Raw genomic sequence first — 23921 nt, 5'->3', positions numbered from 1 at the left:
CTAACCGTTCGTGCTACAAAGCACCGCTACAGCGCCCCCTCCTGGTACAGGAAAGAATGCACCCATCGTGAATCATTCATTCATTCATTCATCTTCTACCGCTTATCCGAACTACCTCGGGTCACTGGGAGCCTGTGCCAATCTCAGGCGTCATCGGGCATCAAGGCAGGATACACCCTGGACGGAGTGCCAACCCATCGCAGGGCACACACACACACTCATTCACTCACGCAATCACACACTAGGGACAATTTTCCAGAGATGCCAATCAACCTACCATGCACGTCTTTGGACCGGGGGAGGAAACCAGAGTACCCGGAGGAAACCCCCGAGGCACGGGGAGAACATGCAAACTCCACACACACAAGGTGGAGGTGGGAATCGAACCCCGACCCTGGAGGTGTGAGGCGAACGTGCTAACCACTAAGCCACCGTGCCCCTCCCATCGTGAATCATTTTCTTCTAAATCATTTTTGTTATTCTAAAAATGTATGCATCATAAAAATATAGAATTATTCATAGAAATAAAGCTATCAGTACATCTATGATTTAACTCAAGGATTTATTCATTTATTTTCAGTAAATCGCTTATCCTGGTCTGTATCCGGAACCTATACCAGGAACACTAAGGTGCAAGACAGGGATACACCCTGGATCTGATCTGATCTGAGTTTATTGCAGGGATGCAATCACACACATTCACACTTGGTCACACCTGTGGGCAAATTTGCACAGTCAGTCCCTCTACAGGCAACCATACCACCAGCATTTATGTATTTATTGATTGATATCTACACTCCCTGACTAAAGTCTTGTCGCCTATCCAAGTTGTAGGAACAACAAATAATAACTTGACTTCTAGTTGATCACGGCCTCTAGATTACGCTTATTTTACCAAAATAAAATCTTATCATGCCTTGATTTTTAAATATTTAATTAGGACAGAAAGGTCAGACTTTGCTTAGACAAAAAAGTCTTGTCACTTAACAGAAATAATGTACAGTACAGAACATAAAGTCATGGTGTAGTGGAAAAAGAATTAATATTGTGTATGACTCCCATGAGCTTGGAGGACTGCATCCATACGTCTCAGCAATAACTCAAATAACTTCTTAATAAAGTCACCTGGAATGGCAAAGAAAGAATTTTTGCAGGACTCTTTGGTTTCATCAATGTTTTCTGTGTGAATCTTGGGTCCATGCAGGTTCCAATAGGTCTTCTGCAGTATTTTTGCGACGATTGGGATGCAGTTCAATAGATGATTCGTAAGAAAAATCAACCTTCTGCCACTTTTCCACAGTCCATCCTTCCTGCAAGCTGTGGGCCTTGGCAAATGCAACAAGATTTTTTAGTTGTCTTCTGTTTAATGCTGGTTTCTGAGCACTAATTCGACCATTACTGTGATTAACCAACCAACAAACGGTCCTCTCGAACAGTTGTCTTACGGGGTCTGCCTGACCTGGTCCTGTCGTGAACTTCACCGGTTTCTTCAAATCTTTTTCTTATCCTCTCCACTTGATGTTTAAATACATTAAAAGATGTAGCAGGAGAAAGGAGACTTGGTCTTCAGGCTCTTGATGATCAGCTCTTTGGTCTGTGGTTGAATCTTTGACATGCTGTCAGAGGCCAGGATGCATTTCAAATGACGGTTGGGTGTGCTGGGGTTCTTCTTCTACATACCTGGGAATGTGTTAATTACAGTATTTCTCACAGGTGATGCTCTAATCTGTGATTGGTTGAATCCTTTAAAGCTGTGACAAGACTTTTGTCTAAGCAAAGTCTGACCTTTCTGTCCTAATTAAATAATTAAAAATCGAGGCATGATAAGATTTTATTTTGGTAAAATAAGCATAATCTAGAGGCCTTTGCCTTTCATATAAGCCACTTCTGATTCCAAATGATCGACTAGAAGTCAAGTTATTATTTGTTGTTCCTACAACTCGGAAAGGCGACAAGACTTTTCTCAGGATGTGTAGATATCAATGAATCCTGCATGTATTGGTGGGTATTTTGATGTACTTAATACTTAATAAAGATGTTTAAATTACACGAGCGCCATCTCACATTTATTCCAGGCTTTTAAATCCATTTTATTTGATATGTCTGTCATTCAAACTGAACCATCATGTGTCATTGCTCAGTTAGGTTGCTCTTCATTTACACACAAGTGACTTCAATTATCTACAATCACTTTTGTATCAAAATGGAAAAATATACAACTGCACGACCAATACATCCAAAAGCTATACATGTTTGTTCAAACACACAAGTCATTTACACTCAAGGGTCAGCATCAAGCCATCAAATTAGACTTTGCAATTCATGAAAAAAATATATATAAGTGGACTAAAGAAAACAAATGAACCTCATGTTTGATGTGAAATATGGATATCAAAGAGAGAGAGAGAGAGAGAGAGAGAGCACAAGAGAGAGAGAATACCACAGTGAGCATATAAAGAAGTGTTGATTTTGACTAAAAGCAGTCTACATGCTTCTTAGGTTCACACTTAGACATTTCCTTATAGTATATTATGTAAATTACAAGAATAGACACAGTTCAAGAAAAAAGGTTTCCCTGATTACTTAAACTATTAAACACTGACATACATGGCTAATATCCATTATTTTGCCTGTGCTTTGTTTTTATCCAAATCTGCAAAAGTCAGTAAAAATGTGGGATTTTAAGGGCATTTCAAAGTCACTGGATGTTAACTGGCAGTAAGTGAGAGAGCAAAGTCACTTTTAGATATAAAAATGTCCAAGTGACCATTTGGTTTGGAGAAAACCGTAGATTATTGTTACTAAATTTGAATAATGTATCATTTGATTGATTTAAAGTATTGAATTTATACAGAAGCACCAGTAAAAAAAAAACAGATCGGAACAGAATTCCTGTGAGAACAATCAGAACAGGAAATGTGAAAATGATTATAGCCTGATTTGATCTCAAACATCTGGAATATTTGAGAACTAAAATGTTTTCAACCCACTACTTGGCTGTGGCTCGATAAACCGTTCAGATGTGGTTTAATATATTAACGATGTCCACAAATTTACAAAGATCCGTCGCATTCTATGATCTACGTAAGAAAATAATTACTTGGCAAGTCAAATATCCGTAGCACTGTATATTATGCTACAATACAAAATGTTCAACAAACTGATAACTGACTGAGTGTTTTCCCTCTGGACAGTGTGGTTAGTAATCCACACAACAGTACACATGGATACTGCTATAATAAAATGCTAACAAGAATGTTTGTATGTTCAGCAATAAATGGAACAATAAATAGTTAACGTGTTGTTCATTAAAGAAGTCAGAAATGTTGACTGGTATAAATGGGGGAAAAAAAAAAAAATAAAAAACACGAAGTAAATTCACTTTTCATTTCTTTCACACGGTGCACTAAATACAATGCTTCAAGACGTCATTACCGCGAGTGCATGACCCAAATAAAAACACTAAAACTAAAATACATCCAAGAGTAAACTGTAACTGGCACCTGAATATTTTGCAGGTTTTCTGAATAGAGTGACATTTCAGTTTGACCACGTGTCAGCATGGATTCACCAGTGAGTCTGGAAAGAGGGGTAAGTATTTCATTACAGTACAGCTAACTTGGAAACAAAAACCATGACAAGATGTAGTGTCACAGATTAGTTACCAAACTGCACTGTCCAGGGAGAAACACACTATAAAAGTATAGTTGCTGAAATATATATATATAAAAAAAATTCTAAAGGTTTCTAAAGATTCTCAGCATTGAGGTTTTGAGGCACACATTTACCCAGAATTGATCTCAGTATTAGAAATCATAAGCAGCAATTCTGCTCCAAGACAGTTTATGTACATAATTTGTCACATACTGTGTGGGACAATGTGAATTAAAAAAAAAGAAATAATAATTATACTCCTGATTATGACCCAAACACAGAGCTTCCAAGAGGATATTTCAGCTTACACACATTACATTGATCTATACATCCTAGTGATATCCAACAGGCAGCAATGGCTCAGGCTAATCAAACAAGGCACTGTGTTTAGTAATCCTGCTGAGTTTCGATTCATGTGGGCAACTGCGTTAGAGATGTACTGACTGGAAGAGACGTGCAGAATATTTCCACACTATAAACAAGTATAATTTAGCCTCAAATAAATAGCATGTTGGTTGAGAGCAGATTGTATGGTTGCATACATTAACTTGTGAAACAGTCAACCGATCTCACTAGGCCAGTAAAGTGCATCCTGGGATAGATTTCATGGCAGTCTGGGCAGACGGGCCTGTGAGCTGAGCACCCCCTGCTGGTTTGGACAGACACCTGATTAAACTTGATCTTCTGTCTCTCTCAGTAGGGTGGCAATGTAGGATATGAGCATAGCAAGAGAGTTAAATATCAGAGTTTGTTGGCGTACAGTGTGTCTTCATCGCTTTCGCTCTCGTCCTGGAACTCGTGGCTCAGCAGGGACTTCTTGGAGCCCATGGACGTGAGCCGGATCTCATCTTCATATTCGTCCCGGTGCTGGCGCAGGCGGTGGAAGCCGTCCTTCTGCCTGTTGGACTTGACTGAGCACACGCACCAGATGATGCAGGCAGTGATGGCCAGAGCTGTCATAGCTGCAGCTGAAGCAGAAAAAACACAAATCATTCAAAAATATAAAACAACAGATTATCTAATCAATTATCCTTCATCATTTGCATCTTACCTGCAGATGCCACCACTAACTCTCGCGGTAAACCGAAGATGCGGTTGTCCATGTCAAACTCAATAACAATGAAGCTCGCTGCCTCATATGATGAGACAATCACCTGGAGAAGGCAAAAGCAAAACAATGAGGGGAGGAAATTAAATAAATTCAATTCATTTAGATAGACATTTTTCTGTGGATACTTCATTTTTGCTTTCATTATGATAATGCATTAGTGTTAATGATGCATCTGGACCAGCAGCTGGTTAAATTCAGCTCACCAGTCAAATGTTTACTGGATTCCAGTTCCAGTGTACTGTCCAGCAGTAGTTTCTATATCTCCATTAGATACGGAAGCAGGATTTAAACCCAGGCATCAGACGCAAAATGCATGATGTGCAACATGAGCGCTCGACACACATATGCGACGCATTTTTCTATTTATATTTCCGCTGAATGCCTCACATGGCCATAAGCATGGCATAAACAGCATTCCTGCATTGTTTTGCAGTGTATGCAAATAACTTAAACAACGTGAGCTAAATTTTAGCCTGTAATTTACCACTGTATGGAACCAGGCAAAAAGTAATGGTCAAAAAACTTGATGAGTGGCATTGAGCATGACAGTAAAACATACACGTGCACACACACACAAAAGGTATTTCTTTTTGTTTAGGAATTCACTGTTTGTTTAGGAATTCACTGAATTCAGGGTTTGGTTGAACTTTTCTCATGCTTGCTTGATACTGATTTGATCCAATCTGACTTCTTTTTCAACACATCTTTACATCTTTGCTGAGTTGATACAGCACGGTCATGATTCGCATGCAACATTTGTCTCGTCAATCAACATCCCACTAATTCTCAGTGGAAAAGAGAGCAAAATATGTCTATCCATAGCCTATACTCACCTCACTCTCACTCACTCATTTTCTACCGCTTATCCGAACTACCTCGGGTGCCTGTGCCTATCTCAGGCGTCGTTGGGCATCAAGGCAGGATACACCCTGGACGGAGTGCCAACCCATCGCAGGGCACACACACACTCTCATTCACTCACACACTCACACACTCCGGACAATTTTACAGAGATGCCAATCAACCTACCATGCATGTCTTTCTACCGGGGAGGAAACCGGAGTACCCGGAGGAACCCCCAAGGCACGGGGAGAACATGCAAACTCCACACACACAAGGCGGAGGCGGGAATTGAACCCCCAACCCTCGAGGTGTGAGGCAAACGTGCTAACCACTAAGCCACCATGCCCCCCTATCCTATACTCATTCATTTCAATTTACTTGTATAGTGCTGAATGGAGTCATATCACAATGGAGTCACACTGATGTACAATATTAGATCAATGCACTCCTAGTTTTTATGAGAATTCTCAAACCTTTTGCCTCTGCTGTTGGTATCCCTCTGCTACTGCTTCAATGCTGTGTGACCCTGGAGCCAGCAAAGCATGGAAGTAACCTCCCTCACTGGTGAACATTCGCACACCACCATTCAGCACAATCATTGCTCCCGCTATGGGCTTGCCACTCTTGTCCTTTACAATTCCACGAACTCCTTTGTGCACCTACAAAAAAAAAGAATGAAATTTAAGCCGCAAAGGCTTAGTCTTAACAAAGAATGCCGTGTTTTTTGAGTCCATCACTTTCCATATAGAGGACAGGGAGTTCTTAAGACTGTAAGCAGGAACAATGTAGGATATTACAGACAGAGCAATGGCTTATGGAAGGAAAATTCTAACTGACCTCGACCAGCATGCTGAGTAATGACTTCCTATTCTCAGTCCAAAGGGTGGGCAGTTGATCAGCTTGGGGGAATAGGCAACAACTGGTATATACCGTAATCTCAGGACAGTGTCCAAAGTCCACACTGAAGTCCTGTAATGTAACCAAATAACAATTAAACACAAGTTAAATGGAAACAAACTGAACAGAAATGTTCTATACATTTCGGAAAGTCAAAAGTATTTCTGCCAGTTCACTGGAGAGTATGCATGGGACATTTCATGGATTATTAAGAAGCATGGGCTTTTTCAGTCAGTACACATTTTTTTGGAACTCCTCCATAACTTCTTAGATATGGTTGCCCTGTGAGCATTACCCTCAGTCATGTCCAGGTGTTGACTGTCAGCAAGTGAGGAAGCAAAGCTTTATGAGATTAAAGGCAGTAGTGTGTTGTGTGTCACACTGCCATTGTTCTGGTTGTGGGTGCACCAATCAGGAATAACACACACAACCAGGAAACACTGATAAGCGGTTTCCTGTAGCCAGGAAATGTATCATAGAACGTGCCCCACACTCCCAGCTGGACTCACTGTTAACATAAAGTCTCAAGATTTTAACAGCCAAACATCCTTACATTAAAAAATAATTGTGTACACACACACCCACACACACCTACACACACACACACCTACACACACACACACCTACACACACCTACACCCACACCCACACCCACACACACACCCACCCACACACACACCCACACACACACCCACACACACACCCACACACACACCCACACCCACACCCACACCCACACACACACCCACACACACACCCACACACACACCCACACACACACCCACACACACACCCACACACACACCCACACACACACCCACACACACACCCACACACACACACCCACACACACACACACCCACACACACACCCACACCCACACACACACCCACACACACACCCACACACACACCCACCCACACACACACCCACACACACACCCACACACACACCCACACCCACACCCACACACACACCCACACACACACCCACACACACACCCACACACACACCCACACACACACCCACACACACACCCACACACACACACACACACACCTTCATGCTGCCCATGTGACTGTGTTTCTCAGCTGCCCGCAACACTCCATCCGGGATGTTTCCCACTGAAATTAAACGAGTCATTGAGAGAATGTTTATACATTTAAATAGAAAACTAGATAACTTTAGTGTCAGCTCTCAACCATATGACTGCTGCTCATTAATTTATGTTCCATAATTAAAATGAATTTGATTCGACTTGATTCGAGTATTACACAATAACAATTCGAGCTAAATTTATTTACAGTGTAAAAAGCAGTATAAAGCACTTCACATACTCTGGGAATTGTTTGGGCATCCAGTGTCTCCTAAATGCATTGTGGGATGGTTGTTGGCATACACCGTAGCCAAATACCTCAAGGTGCTCTCATTTTCAACTGAAAACACACAGCAAAATTTAAAACCCTTTCCAAAACATGTCAATAAGCTGCCACCATTAAGCTGCCATCTGAGAAGAGAAATGGGAGACCTGGTTGAACTGGTTTGTCATAGGGGTAGGTAACCAGTACAGAGCCTCCATCCAGTGCTACTGACAGAGTAAAGCCCTTCTCCTGTATCAGATCCATCACTGCACGAGTCTCAGGCTGAGCTTCTGTGGAGCGCTGCGATGCATTACCTACAAAACACCAAATCCACATAATTCTGTACACAATTCACAACATTACTATTCCACAGTGTAAACACAGATGTTCTTTAAAAAACCTATAACATATAGCTGGGGGACACAGTGGATTAGTGGTTAGCACGATTACCTCACAGCTCCAGTATGTTTGCATGTTCTGCATCAGGGGTTTGCTCTGCGTACTCCAGTTTCCTCCCCCAGTTTAAAGACGTGAGTTATAGGCAGACTTTCATCTCTAAATTTGCTCTAGTATGTGAATAGGTTTGTGTGCGAGTTCTCTAGGATAGGCTCTAGGTGCTCTGTGACCCTGTTCAGAGAATGGGTGGATCGACCCAATACCGGAGAATTATGGACTATTCAGTGTACAAACAGCAGGAAATCTTCACACTGCTGTAACCTGGTTTGTGTCCCAGTGGATCCAGAACCTATTTCAGGAACAATGGACATGCAGCAAGAATACTGGCTAGATAGGACACCAGTCCATCACAGGGCACCAAATACACATTCGCATGGTCGTTCTCATACTCACAACTAGTCGCAATCTAGCATAAACAATCGACACTCATGTACTTGGTAGGAGGTGGGAGGAAACTGGAGAATCCAGAGAAAGCCCACAAGCATGTCTACACAATGAACTTAGCAGTTAGTAGTAGTTTTGCAATGTCAACAGTAAAAGCTGGTCTTGTTGGTTGTTTGCTCACAATTTAAGTGTGCAAGATTTTTTTTTTTTTTTTTTTTTTTTTTTTACAAATGCTTACCAAAGAAATCAGTGTCGAGGTCTTTGCCATTTGCATTGGTCATACCCACAGAGGAGGAGCACTCTCTTTCTTTAGCAAGCTCACGACCATCCGGGTTAATGGAAGGAAGGATAACAATTCTTGTCTTGTTGATTAACTAAAAGGAGAAAGAGAATGAGAGGTTTAGAAATGTGAAAAGTAGTCAATGTGATTAGATCACAATTTGATACTGTACATATTATAAATGTGGGGTAAAAAAAACTGTGTAATTGCATTTTATTGTTTCATTTTGTATTCAGGTTCATTGCCATAACAACTTCAACGGCTATTTTATTTCAAATCCAGGTATAATATTTTCCTGGCCCGTCTAAAAATAAGAGTTTGTCCTGCTAGAAGGTGTCTCATGACTCATGATATTAAAATGATGGTAGACAAAAAAAAATGAACAAATACAAGATGACACAGTCTCACCCTTGTAATAGCAGCATTTTTGCCATAGTTGATACACAGGTAAGCAGCAAACTCCAGCAGCAGCTCTGTGCCCACTGGAGCATTGCCATGGATGCCAGCCACAAATCGGATCTTGGGCTCGGATGGCGCTGGCACCTCAGGAGTGTTGTAGATCTCCAGGGCCCAAATGGTTCTGAACTCCACACTCTGACCAAGACTAGACAAGATTAAAACAAGGTCACGGCTCTGAATCTGCACCTGTGACAAAGAAGCTGAAATGCTGTTGGAAAAAGCGGCCTGTACTCTGACTGGAAAATTACAGGAAAGAGCGATTATGTCTTAGCTTTGTAGTCTTGTTTAGTTTTAGTTTCCACAATTATGTCTTGTAGCCCAATTTCCCCATCTCTCCCTGAATGCTGGTCTAATCATAGCAGGCAGGTCATTTTGGTTGCAATATGAAACCAGACTGTACAGTAATGTGGATTCCTCCTTTCTCTTTTATTTGTGTTCTACATTGTACACTTACCACACACTGACATGAACCTGTTAAATCTGAGTGTATTAATAGGAACACTCAAGCAGGTCTTTTCCGGCAAGTTATTTTGCAACCCGCTTGCAAAATATGTTGTCTTTAGTACAATCTGCAACGGCTGTAAATATCCTGTTTGCTTTTCTTAATACATATTCAAAATCTTCTCTGAGATTATGTCATCCTACATTTTTAAGCACAAAGCTTAAAAGATTAATCACCAGCCACATTGCAGACATAATATTCATCCTCCTGAGAGAGTGTGTTGACAGAGGATGTGTGTGTTTTTTTAAACAAACAGGATTTTAGGCTTTGGTACTGGCTTGTCTCCACAAGTTGGATCCACTGACATATGACTCATCATATGTTCATTTTGTTCATTAATCTAAGACTGATTGCACAAGACAGTTGCAGAAATATGAATTTTTGATTCTTTATTTAATTTTCTGATGCACTCAGCTGTGCAGGTAAGAGACCAGTACCTGCGTAGAGAGGTGATATTTGGGAAGTTGAGGTTGAGGCTGCGCAGGAACTCGGACACCTCTTTATAGCCACGATAGCGGAAGCTGCTGGTGGTGGCTGTGTTCTGGATGAGCTGGTCCAGACCAGGTCCCACTGACAGCTGCTTGATGAAGCTCTGGAACTCCTCTTCACTGGAGTCTCGATGGCTGGTGGGGCTGCTGTTGACATGCTGTATCCGGGTCAGTTTAAAGTCCACGACCTCTGCAACACCATCAGGCACGGTGGCGTACGTGACAACAGACTTGTAGCTGGAGAAATTGTGAATAGAAAGAGAGGTTTTAATTTACAATCAAATTCTGTCTATCTATTATATTCTCAGGAAAACAGACGTAGCACTGAAGCGTTTTACAAAAACTTTTATCACCAGTTCTAAACCTGAAAGCTGAATAATAAATGCAAATGGAGCTTTAAGCACAGAGGAAGCAGGAGATGATACATTATAATGCCAAAAGTGAATTCAGGAGTACCAGTCAGTTCCATGACCACAGGTGTATAAAATCAAGCACCTAGGCATGTCTGTCAATCTGAAGGATGAGTCTGGGTTTGTTGGTTTCTAGGAGAACAGTACTTTTCTGACAGCATTATACCAAGTGTACAGTTTGGTGGAGGGGATTATGGTGTGGAGTTTGTTTTTTTCTTTTCAGTAGTTGGGTTTGGCCCCTTAGTTACAGTTAAGGAACTCTTAATGCTTCAGCATACCAAGACATTTTGAACAATTTCATGCTCCCAACTTTTTTGGGAACAGTTTGAGGAGGACCTCTTCCTGTTCCAACATTTCAAGGTCCATAAAGACATGGATGAGCGACTTGGGTGTGGAGGAACTTGACTGGCCTGCACAGAGTCCTGACCTCAACCTGACAGAACACCTTTGGAATGAATTAGAGCGAAGACTATGAGCCAGGCCTTCTTGTCTTGTGTGCCTGACCTCACAAATGCGAGAGGAATGGTCAAAAATTCTCATAAACACACTAATACAGCTTGTGCAAGACCACCCAGAAGAGTTGAATCTGTTATAGCTGAAAAGTGTGGGCCAACTCCCTTTTATACCGGAATGATTAAGAATGTCATTAAAGTTCATGTGCATTTAAAGGCAGACACCCCAAAACATTTGCAAATATAAGTGTATCTCCATACTCAAGAAAGAAACTCAAAGAAGCCAGTCATATCCTTTTAGCATTTGAAGTTGACTTAACCAAGAAGTTGACTGTTTATTCATTGTATTTTATTCCTTACCACAGCAATTTAGCAGTAAATTACAAGTCTTAGTTTAACAATGATAATTAACAGCACATCATACTTTTAACTATTAGTTCCTATTATTAGTTGTTGTATATTAATTGTATAACCGCTACCAACATTCTCTCTTATAACGTCTGTCTCAAAAAAAAAGGGGGGGAATGTCATGTTACAGAAAATCCTGAAAAGTAGTAAAAAGTCCTTACTGACTGTTATGTAGCATCAACTCGTCCCATAAACGTTACATAGCATTATTACATTTCACCATATCAACATTTTTCTTATTTAAAAGAAACAAAATAAAAAAAAAATCTATTTATTACTTGCCTTAGATTACTGTGGAGGATCTGCTCTAAGTCCTATAAGAGTAAATTTGATTTGCCTCACACACTGTTGCTAATCAACACCATTTGACCAGTCAGATGCAAGTGCACTGAGGCACAAGTCTGTTTTCATTTGCAGTGAGGTAGCTTACCCTTGAGCCGAGGCAGTTAGGTGGTATGTTCCAGGTACAAGCAGACGCCAGTAATCTCCAGCTTTGTTAGTGGTGATGGGGTGGTCGATACCTTCTACAGTAATGGTGGCATTGGGTATACCAGTGCCATCCTTACTATCAGTCACCATCCCCTTCACTCCTCTGTGGACCTAGAGATCATGAAGATAAATACAAGAAATACAGAGTGATGCATGCACTCTGGATACAAGTAGAACACCCCTGATACCTCCCTGTACCTGCCGAGGCCACACTATGTACTTTTCAGTAATCAAGTGCAATATGTGTGCAATGTTTGTAAATATTTCACAGTATGCCTTTTTATTTATTGTCCAAAGCCTGGATAAAATGAGAGGTTTGTGTCCGGAGATGGGATTATTAAAAAAAAAAAAACAGTAAAACCGGTAAACCAGTATTCACTATTTTTAAACTTAAGAGTAATGTCAATCAAAGTATTTTTCTGTCTGCCTGTCTCTCTGTCTCTCTCTCTCTCGCTTTCTTTATTCAGAAAAGTGTAAAAGAGATCAAAAAGAATAAAAGATTCATAAAAACAATGAGAGAGAAACAGACAGATAAACAGTAATGAACCTGGTGAATAAACTGCAGCAGAGATCTCCGGTTGTGCTCCCAGTATTGTGGCAGCTCCTGTGCTGGAGGATATTTCACACAGCCCAGCTCTACAGTCACCTCAAAGCAGTTAGTGTTAAGATAGTTCCAGTCCTGCATACCACCTAGAAGAGACACACAAAACACAAAGCTCACTCACACAGAACATGCATAAACACAACCAAATCAATACTCATTACATTTGAGCATGTTGTCTTCAAGCAAGAGGCTTAAAAATAGGCCCAGGGTTGAACATATTATTACTCGTTTTCTTATTGCTGAAGAAAAACTGGCTTATCATTTAAGGCTACACGCATCTATGTTTGTGTTTCATTTTAATATGTCTTGTATTTGTACATTGATGGGGTTTTGTTCAGGAATTATAACATTCTGGTACAGGACTTCAGGCTGCCCATTACTAAAATACTTAAAAAAATACTATCAAAAATTTACTTGTATCTCAAGGCAAAAATTCGGTCGAATCACAGCTCGTATCTCAAAAAATTCGTATGTCAAAAGCACTCGTATCTCGAGGTATCACTGTATATGTGTTCCTATTAAAGTAGCCTGTATTGTTATATAATAATTGCAAACCCTAAACATGTTCAGGAACTGCTCAATATCTTAAAAGTTTCTGATGCATATTTTGTCTCTGAATTCAGCCACTTACCAGGCACATTGTACCAAGCAGCTCCATTAGTAATACCATCCTTAAAGTACTCATCAGGGTATTCTTTTACATCTTTACAAGGGTGTCCTTTATACATAAGCGGATTTTCCTAAAACACAAGAAAAGTCTTTAATGGGTGTGCTTGTGAAAATGTGGAACAAGTCCAAGAATAGCTCACACTCACCTGCGAGTAAGCAAGAGCGACCATTTTAAACACACCATCGTCCGGAGACCTGCTATATCTACTGACACCCTCCGGATCATCGTCATAAGGATAATTTACCACAAGAGAGCCTAAAAATGTCACAAACAGCAATGTACATGTGTAAAGATTGCCATATTGTAGACCAGGAACATGATAAACCTAAGATATTGATATCTACCTCCGTGCAGGTTAGCCGACAGCACAAATGGGTAGCTTTTAGCCCAGTTCATCACTGCTATAGTCTCTGGCTGTCTGGGTTCAATAGTGGTTTGGAACTGGTCAGGAAAATTGCGATTTAGGTCATAGTTGTTGCTGTTATTACGCCCTTGGTAGCCATTGACATCTCCTGTGGAAGATCACACTTGTTTATTATGTTGAATTACTGGCAAATTTATGGAGCAATGCTACAATGCTAAAAATAAACAATGCTAAGCAACAAATTACTGTTCATGTATATAAATATTAATAAAAGAACCACATATAAATATAGGGTTCAATTGAAATTTTTAGGTTAAAGAGTGTGTTTTAAGCTATTCCTTACCCTCTTGTGCAATTTCATAGCCATCTGGGTTCATGGAGGGCATGATATGTATGCGAGTGTTGTTGACAAGCTGCGTGACCTCAGGGTCGCTGCCATAGTTACGGCACAGATACTCGATCAGATTTAGAAGCAGCTCTCGTCCCACCACCTCGTTGCCATGCATGTTAGCAATATACTTAAACTCTGGTTCACCTAAAGGAGGTATTGAATCGTTTTAATATACAATATACACAAATGGTTGACAAACACGTTATGAAAGAGTATTCATATTTTACAGCACCTTCTTCGTGTTTTCCTGGGTTATCGGAGATCTCCATGACCCAAAGCAAACGGCCCTGAGCGGATTTGCCGATGGAGTAGAGACGTGTGATGGAGGGGTATTTGGTGCTGAATCTCTGCATGAAGAGCTCCATGTCACTGTTATGGTGATGACGAAACTCCTGAGGCTGCTGCGGCTGTGGTGTTGGGGCAGAGCTGCTTAAAGACACGTCTGTAACCCCTGTACCATCACTGGGCATGCTGGAGCCGGTACGGATGTGGCTGCTGTTGGTTACAGCTACAGTAGAGGGTGTAGTAATGGTTACAGTTGTGTGGGTGACACTCTCCTTACTTAGAGGTGCTAGTGTGAAGTTGAGTTCTGTAGCTTTGCCCTCGGTTACTTGAACGCCAGGCACAGTCATTGGCACAAAACTAAAACACAAAAGGAAAGCAAGTTGTGTGTACAGTGTATGACAAATACAGGAACAACATTTCAAGGGAAGTATTTCAACAGATCTACACTGCGCATTTGCAATTCATGAATTCATAAGAAGTATTTTTAATCTATTTTTCTATTTAATGTTTTTGGCACTGATCCTAAAAGATCTTGCTAAATATGTTGAACGACCCATTAACACAATAAAGGCAAATCTTCCTTTTCGTTGTTCTATATTTAATCTATATGAAAACGTCACATTACAAGCATGTTATATACCTGTTTATTTTATATACATATATATATATATATATATATATATATATATATATATATATATATATATATATATATATATATATATATATATATATATATATACACATACATACATACATACACACACACACATAGAATTAAAACACATGAGTAATTTAATAAGCAATTTCAATTCAATTTATTTGTATAGCGCTTTTAACAATTCACATTGTCTCAAAGCAGCTTTACAGAAGTATAGAAACAGAACAAAAAAACGTTTATTCAGTATTTACTCAACATCATGACTAACCAAAATAGAACTTAAATGAAAGTTCAAAAAGAGAAGATGCATGTCTAGTCTTGTGACAGTCTGATGCCACACCATGTCTGGTCAGAGGCTTACCCAGAGGACACAGCTGTGATACTGTAGGTTCCTGGCAGCAGCAGTCTGTAATAGTCACCAAAGTGACCAGTGGTTATGGTGTGGTTAATTCCTACTACAAAAATCACTGCATCAGAAATAGGAGCACCGGTTCCGGCTTCTCGGACAAAACCTCGCACACCGATGTGAACCTGAAACGAGATCGAGGTCAGTGAATATCATATACTAATACAAATGATATCTTTTGACTAATCTAAATGCAGGATAAATGAAACTAAATGCTTAAATGATGTTGAACCTGCTCCATATAAGCCAGCAGAGACTCTCGGTTGTTCTCCCACTCTTTTGGTAACTCTGAAGCAAGCGGATACTTGCAGCAACTCAGCTCCATGGTGATTTCCAAGCAGTTCCCTTTTAAATAATTGTAGTCCTGCATTCCTCCTGTTCAGAAATACAAGATATATATAAATGACTGATGTCACCACATGCAGTAATACGAGTTCAAGACCACCTAACCCACTTTCGAATGATTTATGGCAAAATCGCCCTCAGCCACAAAGTGTTATGTGAGTAAACCTCATTAAGTAAACAAAGGAAACCCAACTTCTTGCATTTAGAGATTTTTCCCTCTCACTAACCCTGCAAATGTAAGTTACAAGTATTTAGAATTTTGGTCCAACAACTGAAATATATGAAAAAACTAAAAGATATACATCAAGGTCTAGGGAACTGTCCCAAAAATAGGCGCAGAGTCTCAGAAATCTCTAAATCTTATTTTTGTTAATGGTGTTTATTAGAAAAGGTTTCCTTAACAAAAATCCATCCATCTATTTTCTGTACACGAGGAAGGACAGGATGCCAACAGATGGTCTGATACAATGGCACACACTTGAAGCCTTTTCATGTCAGCCTGCATCACAATGCTCTGTTTATGATTAACACAGCCTGTAATGCATTATTCCTTAATGTTCAATTTATGAAGCATTCATTGAATTCTGATTAAATGTTAATAACATGCAGCAGCACTGACTGTTTATTTATTCCATGACTAAAATAAGATTCTACTCATATAAGTCAAATAAACTCCAGCATGATACTGAATGCTGAGAATGTACTGAATGCTGAGTTTCAGATGTAAATATTCCATCTTGAACTTCAAGACACTCCATTCTGGACACGTAAAATCCACAATGATATGCCCACTGGTTTAGTGTCTTTTCTAGGTTTGTTACAATTTTCTTTTTCCAATCCGTTAACAAAAGTGTTAGTTGCTTCATTAATATTTGTTAATGTGTTTATTGATGCTGACGTTTGTGGTTTGTTCATGCCAACCAACATGCTAAATAATGCCATTTAAAGAAGCCTTAATGTAAAGTGTTACTTAAATTTACCCTTCAAGAACAGAACATATGCACAAATTAAGCCTCATTCATCCTGGCCTAAAAATCTACAAGGGCTCAGAGCTGGGAAGGACAAACAAAAAACTCATGATCTAAAAAATATATATATATATAGAAGTGACGCAGAGCAAAAAGCAAATTCCTCTATGCAGCTTTACTTCATTGAACTATTATGTTTACATCTCAATTAACTGTGACAGAAGAAATAATACTTATTATATGTTAAATATAATTGTGATCTATTCTAAGCTTTGAGGGTGGGATTAAACTAGATGATTACTCTTAGCACCAGGAATTAAGCATAAATGTATGTCCATTTATATGAATTTATGTTTAAGGGTTTAATATACTGTCCTCAATACTGTATTATATTTCATTCAGCGTCTTCTACACTCTAAATCAGTGTGTAGGGAAAAGCTGTCATCTTTCAGTCCAATGTACTTGACCAGTGGATTAATTTATAGCAACGCTGCAAGTAAACAATGAGTCTGTTAATAAAGAAATAACTACCACTTCCTGGTCAGTTTTTCCAAGTTCCTCTCAGCTGACCCTGCAAACTAAACTCACTCTCAGACCGACTTTGCATATCTCAAGAGAACATGGGAGACGGTTGACTGAACTGTTCATCCATTACCTAATAAAACACACACACACACACACACACACACACACCTATAACTCGGAATTAATCAGTCGTAAAATAAATTAAACTTGAATACATTCTTGTCTGCTACTTTAAAAATCCTGTTTTAAACATTTTTAAGATTTTAATATTTAAAGCATAACGTGAACACGTCACTGTTATTGTTAACCACAATGTGTTGATTCTTCTTTTGTAGGTCACCGATCCAAGCAGAAACATAAAATGAGCCGGCATATTTTATGATTAACTTTATTCTCTCGTCTTAGAGCATATCCAGTTAATGATAAACTAACTGGCATTATGTTTTCCAGATGAAAAACTCATACACCTGAAAGTCCCTGGGTTCAAGAACTATACACAAGAACCATAAAAAAGGTCAGCGTGATCTTTATAGGACTGTGCACATTAAAATGAAGTGTAAAGGCGTTTACTAGGTGTGTTAAGCATTGATCTGCTTGAGAGATCGTAGAGAAACAGAACAAACATTTAAAAGTCAATATGCGTGTGTAGAACACATATCTTAAGTCACCTGATGTTTGCATTAGATCATCACACAGAATCCTTGTGTGACAAGGATACAAATAGTGCTTGGTGTTAGTCTTCTACTCCTTCAGTTAAATCAAGTTTGACTCAGCCTGCAGCAGCACTTTACGTCATTTCCATGTTCGTTATGCTATGCCTTTAGGCTTGGGAAAACTCACACAAAACGTGTAATGCGATTCTCTATACCTGGGTCATTGTAATGAATATTCTAGATGGGCTTTGTAAATTCTTTACAACCGATTATTGTACTGAGTGCCTCCCAGAATGAGCCTGTTCAACTGGTAATGGCAAAAAACTAAGTACTAGCTATTTAGTGAAAAACAGAAAACTCAACCTGTATATCACCAAGTACAGAATCAAAAGTGAAAACAATTGTGTCTATTAGAAGAAAAAGAAGGAAAAAGCCTTTTATTTTTGTCACATATACATTACAGCACAGTGACATTCTTTCTTCATATATCCCAACGTTGGAGGTTGGCGTCAGAGCGCAGGATCAGCCACGATACAGTGGCTCTGGAGCAGAGAGGGTTATGGCCCAACAGTGGCAGCTTGGCAGTGCTGGGGCTTGAACCCTGATACACCAATCAACAACCCAGAGCCATAATCGATTGAGCCACCACTGCCACCATATACATACACATTTGTATGTGTATTATAGCAAAAGACCACATAGCGTTAGCATTTCAGAAAGCTGAGGCTGCACAGGCTTGCCAAAAATGGACAGCTGAGGACTGGAAAATGTAGCCTGGTCTGATGAATTTCCATTCCTGCTGAGTCACACACATTGTATGGTCAGTATTTGACACCAGCAGCATGAATCTATGGTGCCAACCTGCCTTGTGTCAGTCCATACTGGTGGAAGTGGAGTAATGGTGTGGGGAATATTTTCTTGGCACACTTTGGGCAATAGTAATACCAATCAAATATTATTTGAATGCCACAACATTTATGAGTATTGTTGCTAAACATGTAAATTCCCTCATGGCAACAATTTACCATGTTTTAATGGCTATTTCCAGCATGATCAGGTCACAAAGCGAAAGTCTCAAACTGGTTTCATGAATATGAAACAGAGTTCAGTCTTCTTCAGAGAACTTCCCAGTCTCCGGATCAGAATCCAGTGGAACACCTTCAGAAATAGCACCTGAAAAGATGAAATGTTTCATCTTGTGAAATTCATGCCACGAAGAACTAGTGGTATTTTGTGAGCTAAGGGAAGCTCTGTCAACCACTGTCAGTATAGTGTTCCTAATAAAGTGGTCTGTGATTGAACAAAATGCACAGAGGATTCTGACTAAGCCATACATCCGTTATGACTTATTAGTTTCCTTTTGAGAAATTTGTTCTGTTTGGATATGAATATGTCTCACAGCATAATGCATCACAACTAGGCCGTGTCATACAGTATAACGTTCTGTAAGTGCTCTGCATCTTAATTTGAGCAATAGCAATGTCAGACAGACCTGAACATGTTGTGCCAGGTTTTAGACTACACACCTGGCATCGTTTTTACACCCCATCAGCTCCGGAAGAACAACATCCTGGTGCCAGAAGCATTCAAAGAAATCTTTCTTCAGGTGCAAGGTGGCCATTGGTTCAGATTTCAGGACACAATGCAGCTCAGGTTGCAGTGCTGAGAGTGATGTGATGTGACGGTCTGACTATGCTGGTTTTACATTGACATAGCACTGGCTTATAAAGAAATGTATCAGAACACAGCAGGACAAAACTATGCCAGAAATACAGGCTTTTAAATTAGCGGCTACAAATCAGTTCCTCTCACAGGTTTTGGTTTTTGAGTACAGTTAGTGACAGATTATGCAAAAACAGACATTGTCTTATAAAGTGCTAAGAGCAAAGACGGTTTAAAAAAAAATCAGTAATGCTTGAGAAAAAATAACTGAAATGATTTCTCCACTAGCTAAATAAATATTCAGTGCGTTCGCTCCTGTTTCAACATGTCTGTAAACACAGTTATGGATAAGTATAAAAGATCATCAGAAACAACAGTGAGATCAAGACTTGCCTGGTTTAGGGTACAGCTGCTAATTTAAAGGACTTAAAGGCGAGACTGCTCAGTGCTTTCATAATAACCAGATAAGCCCTCTGTGCCATATAGCTCTTGGCTATGACATTGTTTGCCCTAGATCTTATTCTACTAGCTTTGAAGGAAAGTGCAGAAGAAGAATGTTGAAAGAACTGTACCAAAAGTTTACAAGGAACTGCCAGTGTACTGATAAAATAAAGGTTATTCATGTTACTGATTTTTTTTTTTTAATCAGGTCAAAAAATTGTAAAACTGCTGTCATCTTTACAGAAGGTGTATGTGCTCTTCTCGGTTTTGATGAGTGCAGGAACATCACACAGGTAACTGATTAAAAACTTTGTTTGTCTATATTTATGTTCTGCTTCTTTGTGGAAAGATATTTTGTAGAAAAAAAAGGAACTAGGAAGGTTTTAGATATTTTATTCAGAGTGACCACATTTCTGCTGCATTTGTCAAACCAGCTCCTCCACTACATAATCTTTACAAGCTGACACCAAGTCAAGGTTAAAAAGCAGCCAAAACAAAACACTGTTTTGGTAAAATATATTTAGGTTTTTTTTTACAATATCGATGACAATATATACTCCTGGTAGAAAATTCATTCTGCTCTTTCATTTTCAGTCAAGAGTAAGGAAATGGGCTACAATTACACCCGAGGGCTTTATTTTTTGGGGAAAACAAACTTCTTTGAGACGTGCTGTTGAACCCAAGTAGTACTTTTTAAACAAGCTGAACAATGAGGTAAAATATATCAGTTACCTGGGACGTCGTACCACTGCGCACCATTAGTGATGCCGTCCTTGAATGTCTCATCAGGTTCTCCATCACACTTGGGCTCCCCTGTCTTCATGATGGGGTGATTCTTGGCATAAACATGTGCTAGGTAGCGGAAGAGTGCATCGTCAGGTGAGCTGCTGTAGACACCAGTGAGGGTGTGCCAGGCTGAGTCATCAAATGGGTAACTGGCCACTACGGTTCCTCCATGCAAATTTCCAGACAAGACAAACCTGAAACAAGGAAAACCGACTTTTAAATTGACCCATCAACAAAAGATCTGACTTGCAAATTCGATTGAAGGCTAGACAATTTGACAGGGACATCTGGTTTGCAACATGACAGACTAAAAAGCCTATGATTCACACTTGGACTGATGTAAGCGTACTATAAGCATGTATAAGAATATGAAAAGGTTCTCATAAAAAAAATCCTATTTTACTGATAGAACCAAAACATAAATTTAGAGGACTAAAATGGGGTGGTTAATATTACAATATGGAATAGTTAGGAGTTTTAGACTTGACTCAGACTCTACAGGTAGAGAATCTGGACTAGACTCAGACTCTACAGGTAGAGAATCTGGACTAGACTCAGACTCTACAGGTAGAGAATCTGGACTAGACTCAGACTCTACAAGTTGGGAACTCAGTGCTCTGGATTCAGAGTCCAAAAGTAACACATAGATAATTATGCTGTATGCAGTACACATTTTGGCTAAGTATGGCCCATTGCAGACACTGTGCGGTGTACGTCATCTGTTTATACCCTGTTTATGTAGTGCAGCTATACAGGAAGTTGGAAAACATTCGATAATGAACAATCATGACTGATAATTTATGCTGTGAGCCATCAGAAAACCTGAATAAGAAACATTAAAAACTGAATTCTGCAAATGTGCAGAAACTGCCACATTATGTACACAGCAAGTATGTAATATATACTAACTTTATGAGTTGTCCTACACTTAGACTTTGTACTCAATATGAGTTTGTATTTACATTTTCCAACATTTAGCAGACGCCCTTATCCAGAGCGACTCTTCTTATTTTATACATCTGAGCAACTGAGCGTTAAGGGACTTTCTCAGGGGCCCAAGTAAGGGCCTTTCTCAGCCTGGTGGACGTGGGAATCGAACTCACAACCCTCCGATTGTTAGTCCAGCGCCTTAACCACTAGGCTACAACAGATTTGGTCGTTGAAAGCAACAGCTGGCTGAGTTTGCTTACTTGTTGTTAAGAATCCACTTCATCATGGCCGTGTTTTCTGGGATATCAGCTTCGTTCACGTTTATCTCTATGAACTGATCCGGAAATTTCCTGTTCAGGTCGAGGTTCTTTGCGTTATTTCTGCCCCCTGCGTCGCCAACACAGTCCCCCTCCACCGACCTCTCAAAGCCGTCTGGGTTCATGCTCGGCATGATATAAATATCCGTGTTGTTGACGAGCTCCGTGACCCGCTGGTCGTCTCCGTAGCGCTCCAGAAGATACTCGATCAGATAGATCAACACCTGACGTGACACCGTCTCGTCCCCGTGCATGTTGCCAACGTATTTAAATCTGGGTTTCACCGGCACGTCTTTTAGAGGCTCGGTGGTGATCCGCATCACCCACAACTCCCTTCCTTCAACCGAGCGTCCGATGCTGCTTAAATTGGCGATGTGTGGATATCTCTGAGCCAGAGCTCCCAGACGCCGGGTGAGCTCTACATAATTATAGTAAGTGTTATAGGTCTCCGGTTCCTCTGCTGCTCTGATCCGAGGCGCCTCCACAACGCGACAGCTGACAGACGAGACAACAACAACAAGGACGAGAGCGAAGAGTGAAGCTGTACACACTTTTTGTCCGTTCCTGTCCGACATGTCTCTGTTATTTTGCTCCCTGTAGTCATTAAACGTTTAAAAAAAACAGCTGTGCCATAACAGAACAGCAGACCTTCTTCACCAAGCTCTGGTGTGGATGTTTAATGTGCAGCTTCCGGCAAACCTCAGAGATGGGCGGAGCTTCTTAGGGGTAGACAGGAAGCGACTGTTACACCACTACTTCCGGTTTGTTTGTTTGGTTTTTTTTCCCACCCGCAATGTGAACGGTTGTAATTCACGTGAAATCCATTTGCTACTATGATTTCAAGACAAATAAATAAACAAACAAATGTCGGAGAACGGTGTAATGATTAAAGCTTCGTTCTAATTGCAATGATTGCTTATAATTTGACTTGAGGATCTAATTAACTATAAAACTAGTATTAAAAATAGCTAAGAAAATGAAAACATTACTGTTAAAAAATTTTCGCCATAACATAATGAGCTGAATTTTTGTGGCTAGCAATATATTTATTTTAAAAAAAAATTACTTGCCAATATTTAATATTTGTCACTGCTATACTTTCACCTTGCTGAATACTGTCATTGTGTTTTTACATTAATTATTATTATTATTGTTGTTGTTATTATTGTTATTGTTGTTATTATTATGTTGTCACTTACCAAACCCACACTAGAACTGTATTGCTGTCACCTCTTACTGTGACTATTGTCCTCTTTTAGTAAATATTGTAGTGACTAATTTGCACACATGCACTTTATGTAATCCGACGTGACTTGAATACTATGAGCTCAATGCATTTTCTAAGAAATATGACTTTGCTGATGTCTAGATTCTTAGATATTTATACAGGTGAAGGTTATTTAGATTGTTCTCACTGGCACTGATGCTTATCCGGTGTTCATTGCACCACAATTACTCCTGTAATAGTGTCTATGTTGTTAAAAAAAACACGTTGGTAGTACATAAGCTATTTGTAGTATTCAGAAATGAATATACTTAGAATACTTTGTTTTTATAAAAAATAAAAAAATAAAAAATCACAAAAACAAACAAAAAAAAAAACAGTAAGTTAGAGGTAATATAACTAAGTTCATGTTTACTCAAGTTTTATAATAATGATGTATTTATCCTAGTGCATTTAAAAGTAAATAAATTTACTTGGCAGCTAATCTCAAATTA

The 23921-nt window shown here is 39.6% G+C and overlaps 1 protein-coding gene across 1 annotated transcript; it reads right to left on the bottom strand.

Moving 5' to 3' along the window:
• Window positions 1-2065: 2065 nt before the first annotated feature.
• Window positions 2066-22901, bottom strand: cpda (carboxypeptidase D, a). Its single transcript, XM_060887989.1, has 21 exons — window positions 22146-22901; window positions 20902-21149; window positions 15808-15950; window positions 15531-15700; window positions 14456-14865; window positions 14176-14367; window positions 13813-13980; window positions 13614-13723; window positions 13430-13538; window positions 12742-12884; window positions 12136-12305; window positions 10385-10672; window positions 9395-9590; window positions 8945-9080; window positions 8034-8180; window positions 7843-7941; window positions 7565-7629; window positions 6446-6577; window positions 6082-6267; window positions 4706-4808; window positions 2066-4622 (listed from the first exon to the last, which is right to left on the bottom strand). The coding sequence occupies exons 1-21, from the start codon at window positions 22775-22777 to the stop codon at window positions 4396-4398; spliced, it is 4074 nt and encodes a 1357-aa protein (XP_060743972.1). The 5' UTR covers window positions 22778-22901; the 3' UTR covers window positions 2066-4395.
• Between the last annotated feature and the right edge of the window lie 1020 nt (window positions 22902-23921).

This window comes from Tachysurus vachellii, chromosome 15 (genome assembly GCF_030014155.1).
Source record: "Tachysurus vachellii isolate PV-2020 chromosome 15, HZAU_Pvac_v1, whole genome shotgun sequence".
Classification (NCBI taxonomy): Eukaryota; Metazoa; Chordata; class Actinopteri; order Siluriformes; family Bagridae; genus Tachysurus; species Tachysurus vachellii.
Note: the sequence above shows the minus strand (reverse complement) of the source record. Positions and strands in the feature narration are given on the sequence as shown.

Excerpts from the sequence above, each read along its gene's own strand:
- cpda (XM_060887989.1), bottom strand. The coding sequence starts at position 22,777 with ATGTCGGACAGGAACGGACAAAAAGTGTGTACAGCTTCACTCTTCGCT. Across the intron at positions 15,951-20,901 it reads GCAGTGGTACGACGTCCCAG|GAGGAATGCAGGACTACAAT; the intron begins GTAACTGATATA and ends ATTTCTGAACAG. Across the intron at positions 15,701-15,807 it reads TGCTGGCTTATATGGAGCAG|GTTCACATCGGTGTGCGAGG; the intron begins GTTCAACATCAT and ends ATCTCGTTTCAG.